The 17,732-nt window shown below is 38.7% G+C and overlaps 1 protein-coding gene across 5 annotated transcripts in view; it reads right to left on the bottom strand.

The window, feature by feature from the left end:
* Window positions 1-1,385: 1,385 nt before the first annotated feature.
* The window catches only part of LOC111866854, a 41,441-nt gene continuing 25,094 nt past the window's right edge, over window positions 1,386-17,732 (bottom strand). For 3 of the 5 annotated variants that reach the window (XM_033752435.1, XM_023856183.2, XM_023856184.2), the window contains 5 exons: window positions 15,055-15,235; window positions 12,111-12,220; window positions 10,953-12,024; window positions 3,959-4,067; window positions 1,386-3,551 (listed from right to left, as the gene is read on the bottom strand). In XM_033752435.1, the coding sequence (XP_033608326.1) occupies window positions 3,335-3,551; window positions 3,959-4,067; window positions 10,953-12,024; window positions 12,111-12,220; window positions 15,055-15,235 (1,689 nt within the window). In that variant the 3' untranslated portion in view covers window positions 1,386-3,334. The remainder of the gene's footprint in view (window positions 3,552-3,958; window positions 4,068-10,952; window positions 12,025-12,110; window positions 12,221-15,054; window positions 15,236-17,732) is intronic. The other 2 variants (XR_002843228.2, XR_002843229.2) reach the window with 2 other exon arrangements.

The raw sequence follows: 17,732 nt of genomic DNA, 5'->3' as shown, positions 1-17,732 counted from the left end.
TTAGTGCTAAAGTCAAGAATGGTTGAACTATACCTTCACTCCCCCATACACCCTCATGGCATGGTACTTAATTAATTAAGTCCAGGGATAACTTTATCTACCTATTAATCAACAATTAACAACTGTCTCCCAAACACCCCTAACAATTACCAAAGTATCTTATCCTTGACGATAATTAAACAGTGCTTCCTCTGACCTGAATTTGCTATGTCTACAGGTATACAAATATATATTTCATTAAATACAACTGATTAGCTACAAAAGTTTTCTGTTTTCAAACATAATACATAAATATGCAACAAAAATACTGTTCCAGTTGTTTCAGCAAAATATCAGACTCAAAAGAAAAAAACAAATGGAAGGCTTAATTGTATTTATATTGTGTTGAAAACAGATTTCTTCTGTTCTTTTAATATAATGCTCTATTATAATATGACTTTGCAGCATATATTGAACACTTCATACATATTTAAATTTCCTTTAGTATGTCTAATAACAATGAACAGTGAAGCCTTAGGATTGATTATTTATTCCTTCTGTTTTGACTACTCGCCGATTTTAAAATTATCAACTTAACAGTAAACAGCTGCACATGAGTTTAATGGTTGTTTACCATAAGGGAAGAGTTCATCATAGTCTTTGCTACTCCAATTATCTAAAAGAAGGTACTCCAGAATTGCAGAATATTGCTTCCCATTTCTCACATTAGCTACATACTCGTATTCTGTTCTGATAGCTAGACAAACACCCACTGAGAATTCAACGAGCAGGCTCAGTATTTGTTATGTAGGTTTTCATATTATCCCTATTCCTTTCCTTTTGTACATGTTATGAAATATGTCAAGGATGATGTTTAATACCATCTTCATGAAATAATGCACAAATAGTCAAACATAAACCATCTCCTTTATACTATACTTTACATTCTGAAATAAAATATTATCAGTATTCATAGAATTGACATATGTGCAAATAAAAGATTGCTCTCTTGTTCGTGACCTCCTGCATAACTTACAAACATAATATGTTCCTGCTTGACAATTTCTTGCTATGGTAACTGAAATTGTGTAATTTCCTTCCTTCCTGGTGCTGTAATCTGTCTGTATTTCTGTTGTTCACGTCCAAATTTCTGCATCATAATTGAGTACATTAATATTTGTATGTTTCATATACTGTAACTTTAAATATTTTCTGAATTTTGCAATTCCAAGGGATGTCTTTAACTGTCTGATATAACTTCCTGCTATCAGGCATGTTCACACACACACAACAAAGTATGCAGCATTACTGCCTAGGAACCCTGTTACTGGAACAGAAAACCGCAATATTTCTTAAATGAATTCTTTGTGGTTTCTGCATATATAACTGTCCCTGATCTTTATTTATTTTATTAATAAACTATTGTAAAGCTAATTACTATACTGATAACAGATTTCACAGTCAAATTATTATTCCTTTGCTTCATTAAATATTTCACAAAGTGTAAAATGTTTCAAATGGAAGTTGTAGATCTACATAGCATCTACATTTAATGTTCTGCACATACTTTTTGTGCAACAGACTTTTTAAGAAAAGCAATGAAATTTAATTTGAATGTCATGTAAAGCAGTGTTGCATTAGACCAATATAAATCAAAATTATACTTTCTTGATAATTTTTAATCAGCATATTCCATACTAAATATCATCAAAATCTGTTCAGTAGTTTTGCAGATGAAATGCAGTTCAGGCACCCATGCCCTTCCGATTATTCTATTTTAAGGCTGAGTTGCACCACTGTAACCCATAGCACTATTTATTATCATATTACAATCACAACACATGCTCCTGATGTAGCTTAAGATTAATATTACTTTCCCAACATGTTTTGACATCTGTCATCTTCAGAGGCATACACTTATGATATAATGCAGAAACTATCTCAAGGTTGTTATTTATGTTTGTACATGACTTTAGGACTCTTAAATGCCTTAAATCTTTCCTGTTACCTTCTTATACATAATCATACACTATATATTGCACATTAATTTTTCTGATGATGAAGTCCTGTGAAATCTGTATGTCTGGTGGTGTGCTGAATTAATGGTGATGTTCTTTATTTTAAGCTGAAACAAATAAATAAAAATCTTTTGTATTACTGAACTAATCATAACTGAATATGTATGAAGTTAGAATATTATAACAAAAATTTTAAGTTAGAACATTATAACAAAAATTTTAATTAAGAGTTTATTTGTTAGATGTCATTGCGGAAAGCACCTTACCTGCATAACAGTGAGTCTGTACTTGTAGATGTCAAAAGTTTGGGATGGTAATATTAATCTTAAGCTACGTCAAGAACTTATGCTGTAATTGACTGTAACATGACAATAAACATTAATATTATTCCTTCATTCTTAGGTACTTCAGTAAAATAACCAAGCAGGTTGGCTTAGGTGGCAAAGCTTATGATGTGTATTCAGGATGAGCCTGATTTGAATCTTGACTCCTATCTCCTGTCTCAGACCCTCACACTGGTATGACATCTTGAAACAGGGCATGACTAATTCCTTCCACATAGATTCCAATTAATCATTCATTACTCATCCTACCACTAATTGTTATACAGTCTGAGCTACTGAGCATTGTTAAATAAATCACACACAAATAAATAACTAAATAAATATTGTCACTTTTGCAAAATATGACTGCTGTATGATCATATATGCTGCCCGACACAGCTACAAATACAGCATGATGACAAGTCTTTTAAAATATAAAAAATGTTTGCACTAATAGTTTCAGTGAAAACAATTTCCATGTTACTTAGACTAATCAGTCAGGCCATGCATGCAAATTTTCTGTACTGTATAATATGGACTGTTAAAATAATGCTGCATAATTCATAGGACACGGCATTGTAAATGTGTGAAGATCTCAAAGGAATTTCATTGAAAACATTGCTAAATATGGCTCATGGGTTAGTTATCATATACGGGTGGCAGTCTTCTCATATTAATTGAGTTGCAAAATGTAGTACTGCAACTTCAAATGCCTACTGGTTGCTCTTTTATTTATATTTAGAACATATGACATAAGGGAGGAATGTTTATATTTACAATGATGTATGATATGCATATTCATTTTACACTAAAATAAGTCAGTACCTGCATCCTTTTTTTCTCAACCATTTACCATTACTAGGAGTTCCTGACGCAAGTCAGTTCTAAGCTGGCATGTTTCTGCCACAGACGATTGCAGCCGACAAGCACAGGGCTAGCAGATTAGCACCACTCTCCTACTGGCAGAATTTGAAATCAAAATATATGAAAGAAAAAGAAAAGATTTGTCCCACTCTACTCCTTGTTTGTTTCCAGGGCAGCATTCGCTGCCATAACTGCTAACTTCTGATGCCGTGGCGTCTGCTGTAATGGTTGCTGGTCATGCTGCTTTAAGTCTTGGATGAGTGGTGATATTTCTGATATGGGTGTTCCTAACACTTCTTCACATGCATCTTGTATCTCCTGATCCAACATCAGTGATGAAATCTGATCATCAGTCAACATCTCCACACTGAAATATCAAAGTACTCATGACAGTCCTCTATATTTGCTACCCACAGTTAACCATACAGAAATTGTACATTATTCCAAAAAACAATGCACAACATATGCTACTGCACTGCCGAGTTTTGTAATGTTGGCTGCTGAAGCACACGCACTCATAACAGTACAGTGAGGGGTACTGAAACCTCACCAGGAATGTCTTCAGGGGCACATGCACTTGAACTCACTTTCTGGAACTTGAAGTAGTACCACCAAACACAGAAGACAAAGCTACAATATTCAGTACTTCTCTGCAGATATCTGGTGAGCACTGCATATTATATTGTTCATGTTTGGCTTCTTAAGACAAGAAAAAAAGAAAACCACACATACATACCACTCATCTAAATCTAAACTGAATTCAGTTAAGCTCACCTGGCAAGACTTTCACTGTCAGATGTTGAATCATCCTCAGCATTGAGGTATGTCAAAGACTTCTCCAGTGGTGATGGCACTTTCTTGGTGAGGTTGCTTCCTTTCTCCTCTGAAATCAGGAATGATTTTGTTTAGAAGTAAAGCATTAAAGTTGAGTTTCAATACTGGAGATTTAATATGTCACAAACATATACTGAATACATGGATCCTAAAGGGTTCTGACAATGGTGTATGGCACTGAGGATTACTCAGCTTTGGGACTTTGTCTATCATCTGGAATTCTAAAGGAAACAACACTTTTGGAAACTGGATCTGCTTCCATCCTCAGGTGCAAGGGTGGGAGACACCTACACTGGCAGGTCCATTAGAAAGAGGTAACCCCAGTCACTGAACAACCTATGACCAGTTCAGTCCAGTCTAGTAAATTCCTGTTGGTCCTTTCCGGCACAGTCACTCTTCGTTTCAGGACCAGGTTGGACCCATGACCAAATTCTTGTTTGTTCCAAGACCATTCATGTGCCTGGAAATGGGGCCTCCTCTTCGACGAGAGGAGTTGGTGGTCCTTCTGAGCAGGTACCACATTTTTTGCATTGTAATTTTGCACAAGTGTACCTCGTGAGGAGTGTTGTTAAGAAGATTGCTTGTAATGACAGAATTATTGCTCTGAAGTTAAAGGCAGAACCGGTAGATATACTGATTATACAAGTGTACATGCCAACATCAGAGTATGAAGACGATGAAGTGGAAAAAGTGTATGACACAATTGAAGAAATTCTTCAGGAAGATGGAAGAGGAGACACAAACAGCATCATATTGGGAGACTGGAACAGCATTGTTGGAGATGAACCATATCAGAATATTGTTGGATCACATGGACTAGGAAGACGGAATCACAGAGGTCAAATGCTTATTGACTTTTGTGAACGAAATGGATTGATTGTTACCAACACTTGGTTCAAGAAGCCAAAGAGAAGAATTTACACATGGAAGGCACCTGGGGATTGGAAGAGGCATCAGCTGGACTACATCCTTGTGAAACATCGATTCAGAAACAGTGTGAAGGATGTGAAGACGCTTCCTGGGGCAGACATTGACTCTGACCACAACTTGCTGGTTGCCAAGTTCCGAACCAGGTTGAAGAAAATTATAGGATTTCGAAAGCGCAGACCCAGATGGGATTTGGAGAAGTTATATGCTCAAAGACAAAGCGTGCAAGAGACTCTAGAAGAGAAACTCGGTGCAATTGAAGGTGAAAGCGGAAATGCTGAAGCGCAGTGGAACGATATAAAAGAATGCATGTTAGATACTATCAGTGATTTGGTAGGTAAAGTTGAGAAGATAGCAAGAAAACCATGGGTTACACAGGAGATGATGAGTAAAATGGAGGAGCGAAGGAAATGGAAGAATGTCAACAATGAAGAAGGCAGGAGGAAATACAGGAGACTGAGGAATGAATTGAAAAGAGCCACGGACAGGGCCAAAAAGGAATATCTTGAGAAGATATGTAATGAGATTATGGAATTTCAAAGAACAGGCCGTTATGATTTGATGTACATGAAGACAAAAGAACTAGGATGGAAAGAGAATCATGGGATTCAAAATGTTGGCATCGAAGACTCCCAGGGGAATAGAATAGTAGATCAGAGGCAAGTGCTGAAAATTTGGGAAAATTATATTTCAGAACTATATGATCGACCTAATCGGCCAGAAACCTTAGAAGTTGAACCGGAAGAAGAAGTAGATACAGACGAGAAAGGACCATATATTTTACAAAGTGAGGTGGAAAAAGCTATCAAGGAAATGAGGAAGGGAAAGGCTACAGGAGATGATGATGTACCTGGAGATGTGCTCAAGTTACTGGGAGAAGGTGGTTTGAAAACACTGACAAAACTAATGAACACCATATATGAAAGTGGAGAGTGGCCCAAGGACTTTACAGAAGTTACAATGATTGCCTTAAAGAAAAAGACAAAAGCTACAAAATGCAGCGACCATCGCACAATAAGTCTTATTGCACATACAGCAAAGATAATAGCAAAGATACTTAAAAGAAGAATTGAAAGGAAAATAGAGGATGTACTTGGAGAAGATCAGTTTGGATTTAGAAGAGGAAAAGGAACCAGGGATGCAATTGGGATGATGAGAATTATAGCGGAACGAACTTTGGAGATAGATGAAGAACTGTGTGTTTGCTTCATAGACTGGCAGAAGGCATTTGACCGGGTAAACTGGACCAAATTAATGCAGATCCTGAAAGAAACAGGTATCGATTGGCATGAAAGAAGATTGATTAGCAAATTGTACATGGATCAGAAAGTTAGAGTACGACTGGACAGGGGGGAGACAGGAAGTGTGCAGATTGGAAGAGGAGTTCGACAAGGATGCTGTTTATCACCAATTCTGTTCAACTTGTACAGCGAATGCCTTACCAAGGAAGCTCTGGATGGGCTCGGTGACTTCAAAGTAGGAGGGCAAATTATTCAAACTGTGAAATATGCAGATGACCTTGTGTTAATGGCTAAGGAAGAAACTGTGCTACAGGGCATGATTGATAGACTAATTGAAATTGGAAGGTGCTATGGCATGGAAATGAATGTGGAGAAAACAAAAGTAATGAAAATTTCGAGACAACCAACCCCAGTCACAATAAAGATAGACCAAAAACAAGTGGAGAATGTGAAATGTTTTAAATATTTGGGTAGCTTGTTAACAGATGATGGAAGGTGTACTTGTGAAATTAAATCCAGGATTGCCATGGCAAAAGCTGCATTTAGCAAGAAGAAGAATCTTTTTACCAGCAAATTGGACTTAAATTTGAGGAAGAAACTAGTGAAATGCTACATTTGGAGCATAGCTCTGTATGGGGCTGAAACATGGACACTTAGGGCAGTAGATCAGAAACATCTGGAAAGTTTCGAAATGTGGTGTTGGAGAAGAATGGAGAAGATCAGTTGGACCGATTATGTGAGAAATGAAGAAGTGTTAATTAGAGTCAGTGAGCAGAGGAATATCCTACATGAAATAAGAAAACGGAAGGCTAATTGGATTGGTCATGTTTTACGCAGAAACTGCCTTCTAAAAGAAGCTATCGAAGGAAAGATAGATGGGCGGATAGAAGTGACAAGAAGACGAGGAAGAAGACGTAAGAAGATGCTGGATGACCTTGGGGACAGAAGAGGATACTGTCATTTGAAGGAGAAAGCTCTAGATCGCATTAAGTGGAGGAATTGTTTTGAAAGAGACTGTGGACCTGTCGTCTTGACAGATTACTGATGATGATGATGACCTCCACTCACACAGCATCCAGGTAAAGACATTTGTACTTTATGGACACCACACATGCTTTGTCATTTTATTACAATAAATAACATTTATTTAAGATATACACAGGACATCTGTCAGTGCAGGCTATTGCAGCAGATTATGCCTTACCACTCTGAAATGGCAGTCACTCACTTGAATAGGCCAAAGTTTAAGCCTCTTATACTTCCAACAACCTATGTCAGTCGGCCAGGTAAACTGCTGCTGGTCCTCAACAGCACAGTCATTCTTGAAGGGTTCTATCTTCTGAGATATAACGCCATATAGTCCGCTGAAAGTCAGCCGACATTTCAGAGAAACATGTCACCACCATCTTCAGGGTCAAAGAATAAGACAAGCAAGAAGCCAGCATGAAAGCAGGTAGCAAGAAGAGCAATCAGCTTGCCGACGTTTCGAAATTATATAGAAATAAAGCTGATAATTTGAAATGTAATTCATGATCATGACAAGCCATATTTTCTAAATCTAAGCCCATCAACAAAGCCAAAGCAGCAACCACTGCGCTGCATAAACTAACAGAAATCCTGGTTAAAAGGATGAAGAATGTGGAGGTGGAGGAGAAGCCCTTTGAAGATGATAATGTGATTAAAGAATGTTTAGTTACAGCAGGTCAGTGGCCTTCGTAGTCTAGAGGTAACGTTCCCACCTCATGACTCATGGTACGCGGGTTCAAATACCTGTGGAGGTCGTCGAATTTTTAAGGGCGGAAAAATTCAGGGAACAAGTCCTCCGGGAGGGACTTTAAGCTGTGTGTCCCGTGTCATAACTTTAGAGCACGTAAAAGAACCTCATGTCCCCAAAGGGGATCACTGAGCCAAATTCCAGGACATTTCCCGCCCAACAATAGTCTCTAAGACCTCTGACAGATGGGGGAAGCATTATAGATACCGCTAAGCAAGTGGCCGAACTCGCTTGCTCGGCGGGACTGATGGTACGCACCATTTATCGGTAGGGTATAGAGACTGGTAGAATATCATAGAGGGAAGCACAATAGATCAAAATGGTCGCGGTGCATGGGGAAACCCACCCTCTCTAAATAACTAACTAACTACAGCAGGTCATTCATTATGTAATGAATTCAGAAATTAAACTCAAATATGCAATGCCATTGAGGAGGTCAAGTTATCTAGAAACACTGCTACTAGAGGAGTGGAATTATGTCCAATGACACGAGCAGCAAATGCAGCAAAATCTTGAAAACTGTGAATTTTAGTCTTCATCCAGATGAGTCAACTGATGTGATGCTTTCCAGTTACTTGTTTTTATTCAACCGTTACATGGGAAGACTAGAGGTGAACACACATTTCAAAGTTTTGATGGTAGCATTCTAGAACTTAATGTTTCCATTCATAAACTTGTGTCAATCATAACAGATGGTACACCATGCACAACAAGTGAAAACGGCTTAATTGGGTTTTGCAAAAAAGATCCTGCTTTCCCACACATTTTCTTACTATTGTGTCATTTGCCAGCAAGCTCTAAGAACAAGTGATCAATTTTCAACATGAGATGAGTGGTCTGCAAAAATCTGTAAACTTGATCCATGCTAGGCATCTTTAACATGGGCTCTTCAAATATCTATTAGATGAAACTGACATGCATTACAGAAACTTGATATTACATACTGAAGTCTGTTGGCTGAGTAGAGGAAAAGTTTTATTAGGGTTCAAAGAGGAGCTTCTTCCTGAAATTGTGGAGTTTCTTTAGGACCTGGGTGATTTACCTCCGCGGTTACAAGATTCTCTGTGAATGCTAGATCCAGTTTTCCTCACTGCTGGAATAAGTGACCTGAATACTGAGCTTCAATGTGAAAGCAACTCCATCATTAACCCTTTCACTGCTAGTATGTTAAGTAACTCTCAGTACCCTCTGTGCTGAATTATTTTTAATAAATCTTTTATAAATAATTTAAGTGCAAAGTATGAAAATTTTTGATAAAATGTAACTAATCTCACCTCAGACAGGGAACAGGCATCAGAAGTTGCAAAAATGCTGAATTATTCAGTATTTTTCAGAGGGGAAAAGTCCATTTAAATCAGGGTTGTCCAAGATGGCCAAAAAAATACATAATTCACTATTACAGTCCTATCACTATGTCACATGTTGACCAAAGTCCGGAACTTTATTTAAATCTATTATAGAAAGCACTGCGCACTACATGAAGCCATCTTTACTAGCCCTGTGAAATACCCGCATCACATGATCACAGAGAGCATGCCTCGCTGTGCAGATGCAACCTTTTACATTTCTTAAGCTAGAGGGCAGAAGAATGCAGCCATTGAAATGAATAATGCTTCAATACGTTCCCCATAGATTACTATGCACCTGCCAAGTTTTAATGAGATTGGTGCAAAGAAACCTGAGATTTGAAAATCTAAAGTCACAACATGGGTTTTGTTGATCGCAGCAAGGACGCCATGTTTTTCAGAGATCAACATGTCAACCGCAGCAGTGTAAGGTTTAAAATGACTGGCACCATTAATTTCTCTCAAGGAAAACTGAAGTTATGGAAGACTCTATTAAAAAAGTTTGAAAGAAGATTTAAAGACTTTGATCTGACATTACCACTCTGATTCAAGAGGGAGATACAAGCGACAGCGTTGAACTTATTTCTTATGTGTTCAAGAAAAATGTGAGTGAACTAAAACTTGAGATTATTAATTTGCAAAGAGCCTTATCACTGACGACAAGACTGAATTACACATAAATTTAGTGCCACCTATATGGTGTCCAATTCTAAAACAGGTGTGATGAAAAATGAATGCATGTTTTGGTTCAGTTAACTGAATCACAGTTCTCAAAACTGAATTAGAGTTCTCAAAATACTAAAGTCGAAGTACAGATCATTACCTGATAAACATTTAAATGACTGTATGAGACAGACCATTACTAAATACACTCCTGGCTATAATAAGCCAGCTGGAAAGATAATGAGTCAAGTATCACACTGAATTCCACAACCTTGTTGAGACAGAATATTTTCCTTAGAAAATATGCCATATACATATATCACATTTTCTTGAATAAAACAAAGCAAACTACACAATTGATTAAACTGATATGATATCTGTTAATCTACCACTTTTTATGTTTCTCATAATTTTCTATGGGTTCTCTTGCTGAAGTCCTATGATAAAAACAACATTAATATATTTATATCTTAAACAACTTATATTTGCCTGTCTTCCTTCAGGCTTTACCTTACAATAATGAGTAGAATATTTAAAAAATGCTATGAGCTTTTTGTCTATGGAGATATACATTACATTACTAATTTATTTTGTTGAAATGTCATAGAAATGGAGACACCATAGCCTACATTGTGAATTTCATTTTTTATAAATTTTTCAGACTATTATCAGTATATTTGTGTTGTGTATAATATACAGAAAAATATGCAGATAAGAGTATATACATAATTATACATATAGTTATATATTCCACATTTTATGTATTGAACATCATGTTGAACCTGCAAATAGACCAAATTTTGCCAAAGTTGCTTGCACCAAAAAAATTGGCCATGCCTGCTGTAGCAGATGATGTTCATTCCAGGTTTCACAAAAATTTGTCTACATGTTAAAAAATTGGCAATGAATGATTTACTGTAATCACGTTTATCCTGGAAAAATAGGGAAAATAAGTTAGGATGTGCACTGAAACTGTGACATACCTGCAGTGATCATATTGTCCTGCTCCAGTTTATCAGGTGCTGCTCGGGGCTCGCTGGCTCGTCTTTCAGTAAGTGATGATATGCTGAGCATCATTATTCCATGGGACAGCAGCTCCTTCACTCTCTCAGTTGTAGGACCACCCCACCGAAGGGTGTCCAGACTCTGACGCCGGTTCAAGTTCCCTTGGTTCTGTTCACTGACCTCAGCTGACGCTGTAGACCGAGATATCCACCCAGATAGGCTGGAGTCTAGTTTGGCCTTTCTCGCCAAGTGGCCACCTGTAATCCTCTCTCCTGGCTTTGTGACTTGTCCATCAGAGTTCTCTGATAACAACGGATGTTTTTCATATGCTTTTGAAACTGTTTTAGGCCATATGTTCTCATTTTCAGGTGCACATCTGGCAGTAGAGGCATTCTGAGAGATGTTACCTGTTTTCTTCATTAACTTGGGGCTCACCTGTTGGAACGTTTGCTCAGGGAAATTGACTGCAGGCAGGAATTGGTTTTTCAGAACACTGGTGAAACTAGATGATTCAGACTTTGATGTCGAGGCAGTCTGCACAGTTGATGGTGCCGTCTGATCCATTACTGAGGAGTACTGAATATAGTCCTTGTCTGTGTGTCTGGAAGCAACTGATCCCATTTTCGCAAATGTTTGTGAGAATTCCTCTGGAGAATCCACAAGGCTAATTTCAGTCCATATCTGATCATTAGAGTCATCCAGTGGAAGCAATGGACTCTCAGCTGAGCTATTCCTGTCCTCACCTTCAGAACCACCACCATTCTCATCTACCTGCACATCTTCCTGTTGCAAGAATGGATTGGAACCCATCCGTGATGACAACCGGTTCTGATCTACAAAACTTGTCTCCATAATCTTTAACCATGGTTTACTGACCACACTGGGTCTTGGTGACATTGACACAGGCTGCAATGCGTTCTGGGATCGTATTGCCAGCTCTGCCATCTGCTGAATGCTGCTAGTGTCCTCAGCTGTCACTTCTCTGCCTCCAGAAAGATCAGACAGACCCATGTATTCAGACATCTGTGAGACCATAGTTTCCTTACCAGCCTGCAAAACATGCAAACAACATGATTCTGCTGTTTAAATCTGATCAGAGTAAGCTATAAACATCCATAAAGTGAATGAACAATCACCTTAGAAATAATAGGCGAGGCACTTGGTCCAAGTTTCTCTGGAAGATGCAAGAATTCCTCCCCGGAATCGGAGTCTGGTGGCCCGGTGCCCGTGGAATCAGACCACATATCTGTACATATAAACATTGAAAGCTTTTATAAATCAAGTATGTTGGGAAAAATATTTGTTACCTGATGCAACTTTTGGCTCAAATATTTTGTTATTCAGTCTACAGCCATGAAAGAACAACTGTGAATCAGGAAGGTTCAGACAGAAACCTACAACCTACAAAAACAATTTACAGGTATGCTCTGCTTTTTACATCATTTTGAATTATGCTGTTTCAGAATGGCAGCAGAAACAAACAGCAGACATTCTGTGCCCAATATAACGCTGTCTTGAGCTGAGTTCTTTGAAATCTTGTCTGTGTATGCTACCTATTGAATCTATCACAAGTTACTATTAAAAAATTGTATAAGTAATATGATAAAATCTCTAATAACAGAATAATGACAAGATGCAATGCTTATAATACATTAAATAGAAATACTGTTTTGTGAACAGGAGGTTTTTGTGGTGTTTGAAATGATACTCATGTCAAATAAAAATTACAAAACCAATTGGAGTTAAGTAAGGCTTAAGCTAGGTCGGAGAGCCCAAAAAATGCATCCCCCTTTCAAAACACAGAGTGAATCCTTTCTAAGATGTTTTCCAAGAGACCAAGAAATACGAAGAGCATTCCGTATATAATGCCTCTTATTTCTTTGTGTTAATATGTAACATCTGAGCTGGATGTTGGTGGTGTTGTAGTAAAGGTTGAACCTTCCCGTCAATCTACTGTTAGTTTGGCTGTCGTGTGAAGGATAGCGACAGCAGAGCAGTCTACCAAAATGGCATCTGACATAAAAGTGGGTATGAAACCGAGATGTGTTATTGAATTTCTCACTGCCGAACAAATTGCACCCATCGACACTTGCTAAAGGTGTACGGAGATGATACAGTTGATGTCAGCACAGTGAGGCGGTGGGTAGTGCGTTTCAACAGTGGCGAAAGTGAAGTGAACGACAAGCCACGCCCTGGGCGTCCCTACTCAGCTGCCACTCCTCACAATGAACAGTGCCTCATCTGTACAGATCGGCAGATAACGACCAGGGAACTGTGTGCACGGCTTAATATCAGCTGTAATACATTGGAAACGATGTTGGGGAAGCTGGATTATCACAAAGTTTGTTCCAGGTGGGTCCTGCGGGTGCTTACACAGGACCACAAAACTCATTGAATGGAAGTCTGTCAGAACCTGTTGCACTAGTTTGAGGCTGAAGGTGACAAGTTTCTGGACAGCATCGTTACCAGAGATGAGACGTGGTGTCACCACTGTGAGCCAGAATCCAAAAGACAGTCCATGGAGTGGCAACATCCAGATTCCCCAAGAAAAAAGAAGTTCAAGACACAGCCATCGGCAGGGAAAGTGATGTGCATGGTCTTTTGGGATAGGCGGGGTGTGATTTTGTTGGATTTTCTGGAGCCTGGTGAGACTGTCAATTCTGAATGCTGCAAGACGACGGTGACTAAGCTGAAAGCCCGCGTTTCCTGAGTCAGGCCAGAGAAGCAGACAACCTTTCGCTTGCAACACGATAACACTAGACCCCATACCAGTTTGGCGACCACCACGCACATTGCAAAGTTTGGCTGGACTGCTCTACCACATCCACCGTATAGCCCCAATTTAGCACCTTCAGACTTCCACCTCTTTGGGCCTATGAAAGATGGACTAGGTGGGCAACATTTTCCAAACAACGATGCTGTCATTGCAGCTGTAAGAAAGTGGCTAGCCTCTGCTGGCAGAGACTTTTATGGGCACAGCATACAGGTTGTTGTTCATCGCTGGCAAAAGTGCATAATGAATGCTGGTGATTATGTGGAAAAATAACTGTAAGTAGCTGAATTCTTGCTCTATTTAACTGCGTTATTATGCTTTCTGTATCTGTTGTAGTTTTCATAAAAAAATTGGAGGCATTATATATGGAACACTCCTCGTATAAGTTTCTTAAGTGGGAAAATGGTTTAAAAGGATAAGCTTAAAAATCTTTACAGAATTAATTATATTCTTTGTAGAAAACTATCAAAATGAGTGTCACTGCTTTACACTGAATAAACGGTTAAATGCACATAAAATACATAGGCTTTTGAGTATACACTACATGTTCCTGCTGTCATGGTTGAAGCTTAATAGTCTGTTCTAAAATGTTATTCTTTCTTGAAGATCATATCTCATTTTGCTCATCTTTCCAACAAACTGAAGTCAAATTTTCCAGTTCTCAGAGATTTCTGACAGTCAATTTTGGCTACAGACAAACTGACTGTGTTGACATCACAGACCTGTCATGCTTTTGCAGGTATGTGTGCAATGTCATGTCACTGCTAGTTATGAAACATCTTAAATGTGTGAGCCTATGGACTCATTAAGGCATTTCTAAATTTTGGCAAAGAAACCCTGTGAATCAGAAAAAATTGGGAACCACTGTAAAATGATTCTTTCTTGACAATCACATTGTTGGCACCTTTAAAAAAACATACTTTATACTCTGTGTCACATGCATCTAGTGGTTTCTTCTTTAGCGTTTTATTTGTATTCAACTGAATATCTCACATATCACTTCTATCTTGTATGGCCTGAATACATTATCTCACAGAAGTATAATGTGTAACAACTATGGGATTTCTACTGACCTTCATTATAAAGCTCTCAAAACAAACTTTCTTGGCAAACAGCAGTAAGTTAAGATGTGAGGTTCTCATTGCAACGAATATTAAAACCTTGAAATGCTGGTACCTATCTATCCAACGACAAGTTGTCAGACCCCAGAAGACTATAATTAAAATCATGAACACTCACCTCAAATATCTCTCTTGAGATAGCAGGAAACTTAAAATATGTTCATCATCTTAGGATGTTGTTAGTACCTGTATCTGGAAGGGAAGATGAACTAATACCAGGCGGAGAGATCTTGCAAGGTGGAAGTTCAGCATGGTTTGTGTCTGGAGAACTAGCCGTGAGAGGTAGTGGAGACTCGGCCCCAACACCAGACCCTCGGGCACCCAAAGGGTCACCTCCACTTGCCATCTCCCCCTCATACTTGCGAGTCTGCAGAAGCAAAACATTCAGCTTTACTAATATCTGAACTTGTTGCTTTCCAGTTAGTAAACACATTATCACACTTCTGTAAATGCCTCCAATGGATCATAACTCAGTGGCAAGTCCATGATCAACTGAAAAACTAACTTTCACTGATGTTCATTATCACAGAATACTTTGGAATACTAAACTATGCAGAAATATACATACAAGTGCTTCATCTACCAGACTAACTACAGTAATTCAATTTCAAAATTTATGCTTTGCTATTCTGAATACCTCATTCTTTTGGCATTCATTTGCAGCAATCTGTCAATGCAAAAGTTAACTGACTATAGATATAGCACTGCTTAGAGACAGATATTATTTTTCCTTCTCCTTTGTTCAACACATTATCAAAAAACATTTCATATAAAAGTCACAGAGTTGACAACTATATTTTAGGTTATATAGTAATTTTCTGTATGATGAAACATTTTTGAGGAATCTGGTAAGTTCAAATTCAACTTAATGCAAAGTAAGATCATGACTGACTAGAACAAAGCAAAATTAAATTCCCTCAACAATTAAATTTTAACGAGGACTCCAGTGGCAGATTTTCTATGCTCATATACGTAGGTGAGTCAATAAGGAAGTTACAAACTGATGTGGGGTACTACATGTTTGAATGAGGCACTTGAGGCTATCAACACTAGATGGCAGCATTAGTACGGTGGCAACTGATGACATTCGACATGACACAATCAATGTTTACAAAAGCAAAACAGCAGTTGCAAGATGGCGGCACCTCTGAGTGAGTGTACAACAATCAAGCAGCGCTCCGTTGTGTGATTTTTGTGGGCAAAAGGTATGGAGTCAAAGAATATTCATAAAAAAAAATGCTTCCCATCTATGGTGAGAAGTGCCTGTCATGTCAAACTGTTTACAATTGGGTGCAGAAGTTCTCTGAAGGGTGGACACGTATCAAAGACGAACACCACGTTGGCCGTCCAACGGAGATTGCCACAGAGGCGAATGTGCAACGGGTTGAAGACTTAATCCAAGCAGACAGAAGGGTAACTATAGACACTATGGCCACTGCTATTGGTTGTTCACACAGCATGGCCTACCTCATAATGCATGACAGGTTAGGTTTTCACAAAGTCTGTGCACGATGGGTGCCGCGAATGCTGACCCCACAACACAAGATGCAAAGAATGGGTCTGGCATTACAGCATCTCAATCACTACCACGATGAAGGACATGATATGCTAGCTCTAATTGTCACAAGTGATGAGTCTTGGGTTCACCATTAGCAGCCTGAGACAAAGCCTGCGTCAATGCAGTGGAAACATCCTACGTCGCCTGCCAAAAAAAAAGTTTAAGGTGACACCATCCTCCAGGAAAGCGGTGCTCACAGTCTTCTGGAATCATGAAGGCACGCTGCTCACCTCATTCCAGTCTCAAGGACAAACCGTAAATGCCGACTCATACTGTAACATCCTCAGGAAACTTTGTAAGGCCATTCAACAGAAGCGACCAGGACTCCTCACCAAAGGCGTGTTACTCTTGCATGACAACGTGCGTCCCCATACTGCCAACAAGACAAATTACACACTGCAAAATTTCAAGTGGGAAGTCCTCGAGCATCCTTTGTAGGGCACCAACCTTGCACCAAGAGACTTCCATTTCTTCGGCCCTCTTAAACATCATCTTTCGGTTGCACATTTTTCCGACGATGAAGCTGTAGAAAGGGAAGTCACCGCCTGGTTCCGACAGCAGCCCAAAGAATTTTATGCTGCTGGTTTTCAGGGGCTTGTGAATCGATGGGACAAGTGCCTCAATGTACAGGGAGATTGTGTTGAGAAATAAAAGCATTTTTCAAATCAGTACTCTTATTTGTTTAAGTTCTATATCCATTTGTAACTTACTTATTGACTTACCCTCGTATTTGTAGCCCTTACTTTTTGATAACAACATGTTTTGGTGCCATTAACGCTGTGATCATGAATTTCATCCTTGGACTAAGACACTTACGTGGTAGATCAGTTTCTAGTGGGTGAGACATGAATCTCAGACAATAAAATGATGCAAGGTGAAATGACATAGGGTGAAAATAATGACATATAATTTAGATGATGTGTGTTTAATAAATCTCACACACAATCTCAGAAGTAGGCAATATCACACATATCCAGTAGTATAACGCACGCAGTCACAGGAGCAAGACATAACAAAGAGCACAATACACACATGAATGTAGGAAGAGTGCTCCCACAGAGGGGGGATTGGGGTGATTCACATGTTGAGATACGACGTAAGGATGACAAATCCTGAAAAGTTTTAATATTTAAAATCTATTATTATACATGACGAATATATATTTTAGTCATTTTAGTATGAAGACATCAGGGCATGCAATGCAGCAGTTTGACGTGCATAGAGAAAACGCACCTGAAGATGGCACATTAGTGCTGAAACATGTAGTGCAAAAGAGAAGAGTAAGGTGCAAAAGTGTGTGCACTGT

This window comes from Cryptotermes secundus, unplaced genomic scaffold, assembly GCF_002891405.2.
Source record: "Cryptotermes secundus unplaced genomic scaffold, Csec_1.0 scaffold643, whole genome shotgun sequence".
NCBI classification, from domain to species: domain Eukaryota; kingdom Metazoa; phylum Arthropoda; class Insecta; order Blattodea; family Kalotermitidae; genus Cryptotermes; species Cryptotermes secundus.
Note: the sequence above shows the minus strand (reverse complement) of the source record. Positions and strands in the feature narration are given on the sequence as shown.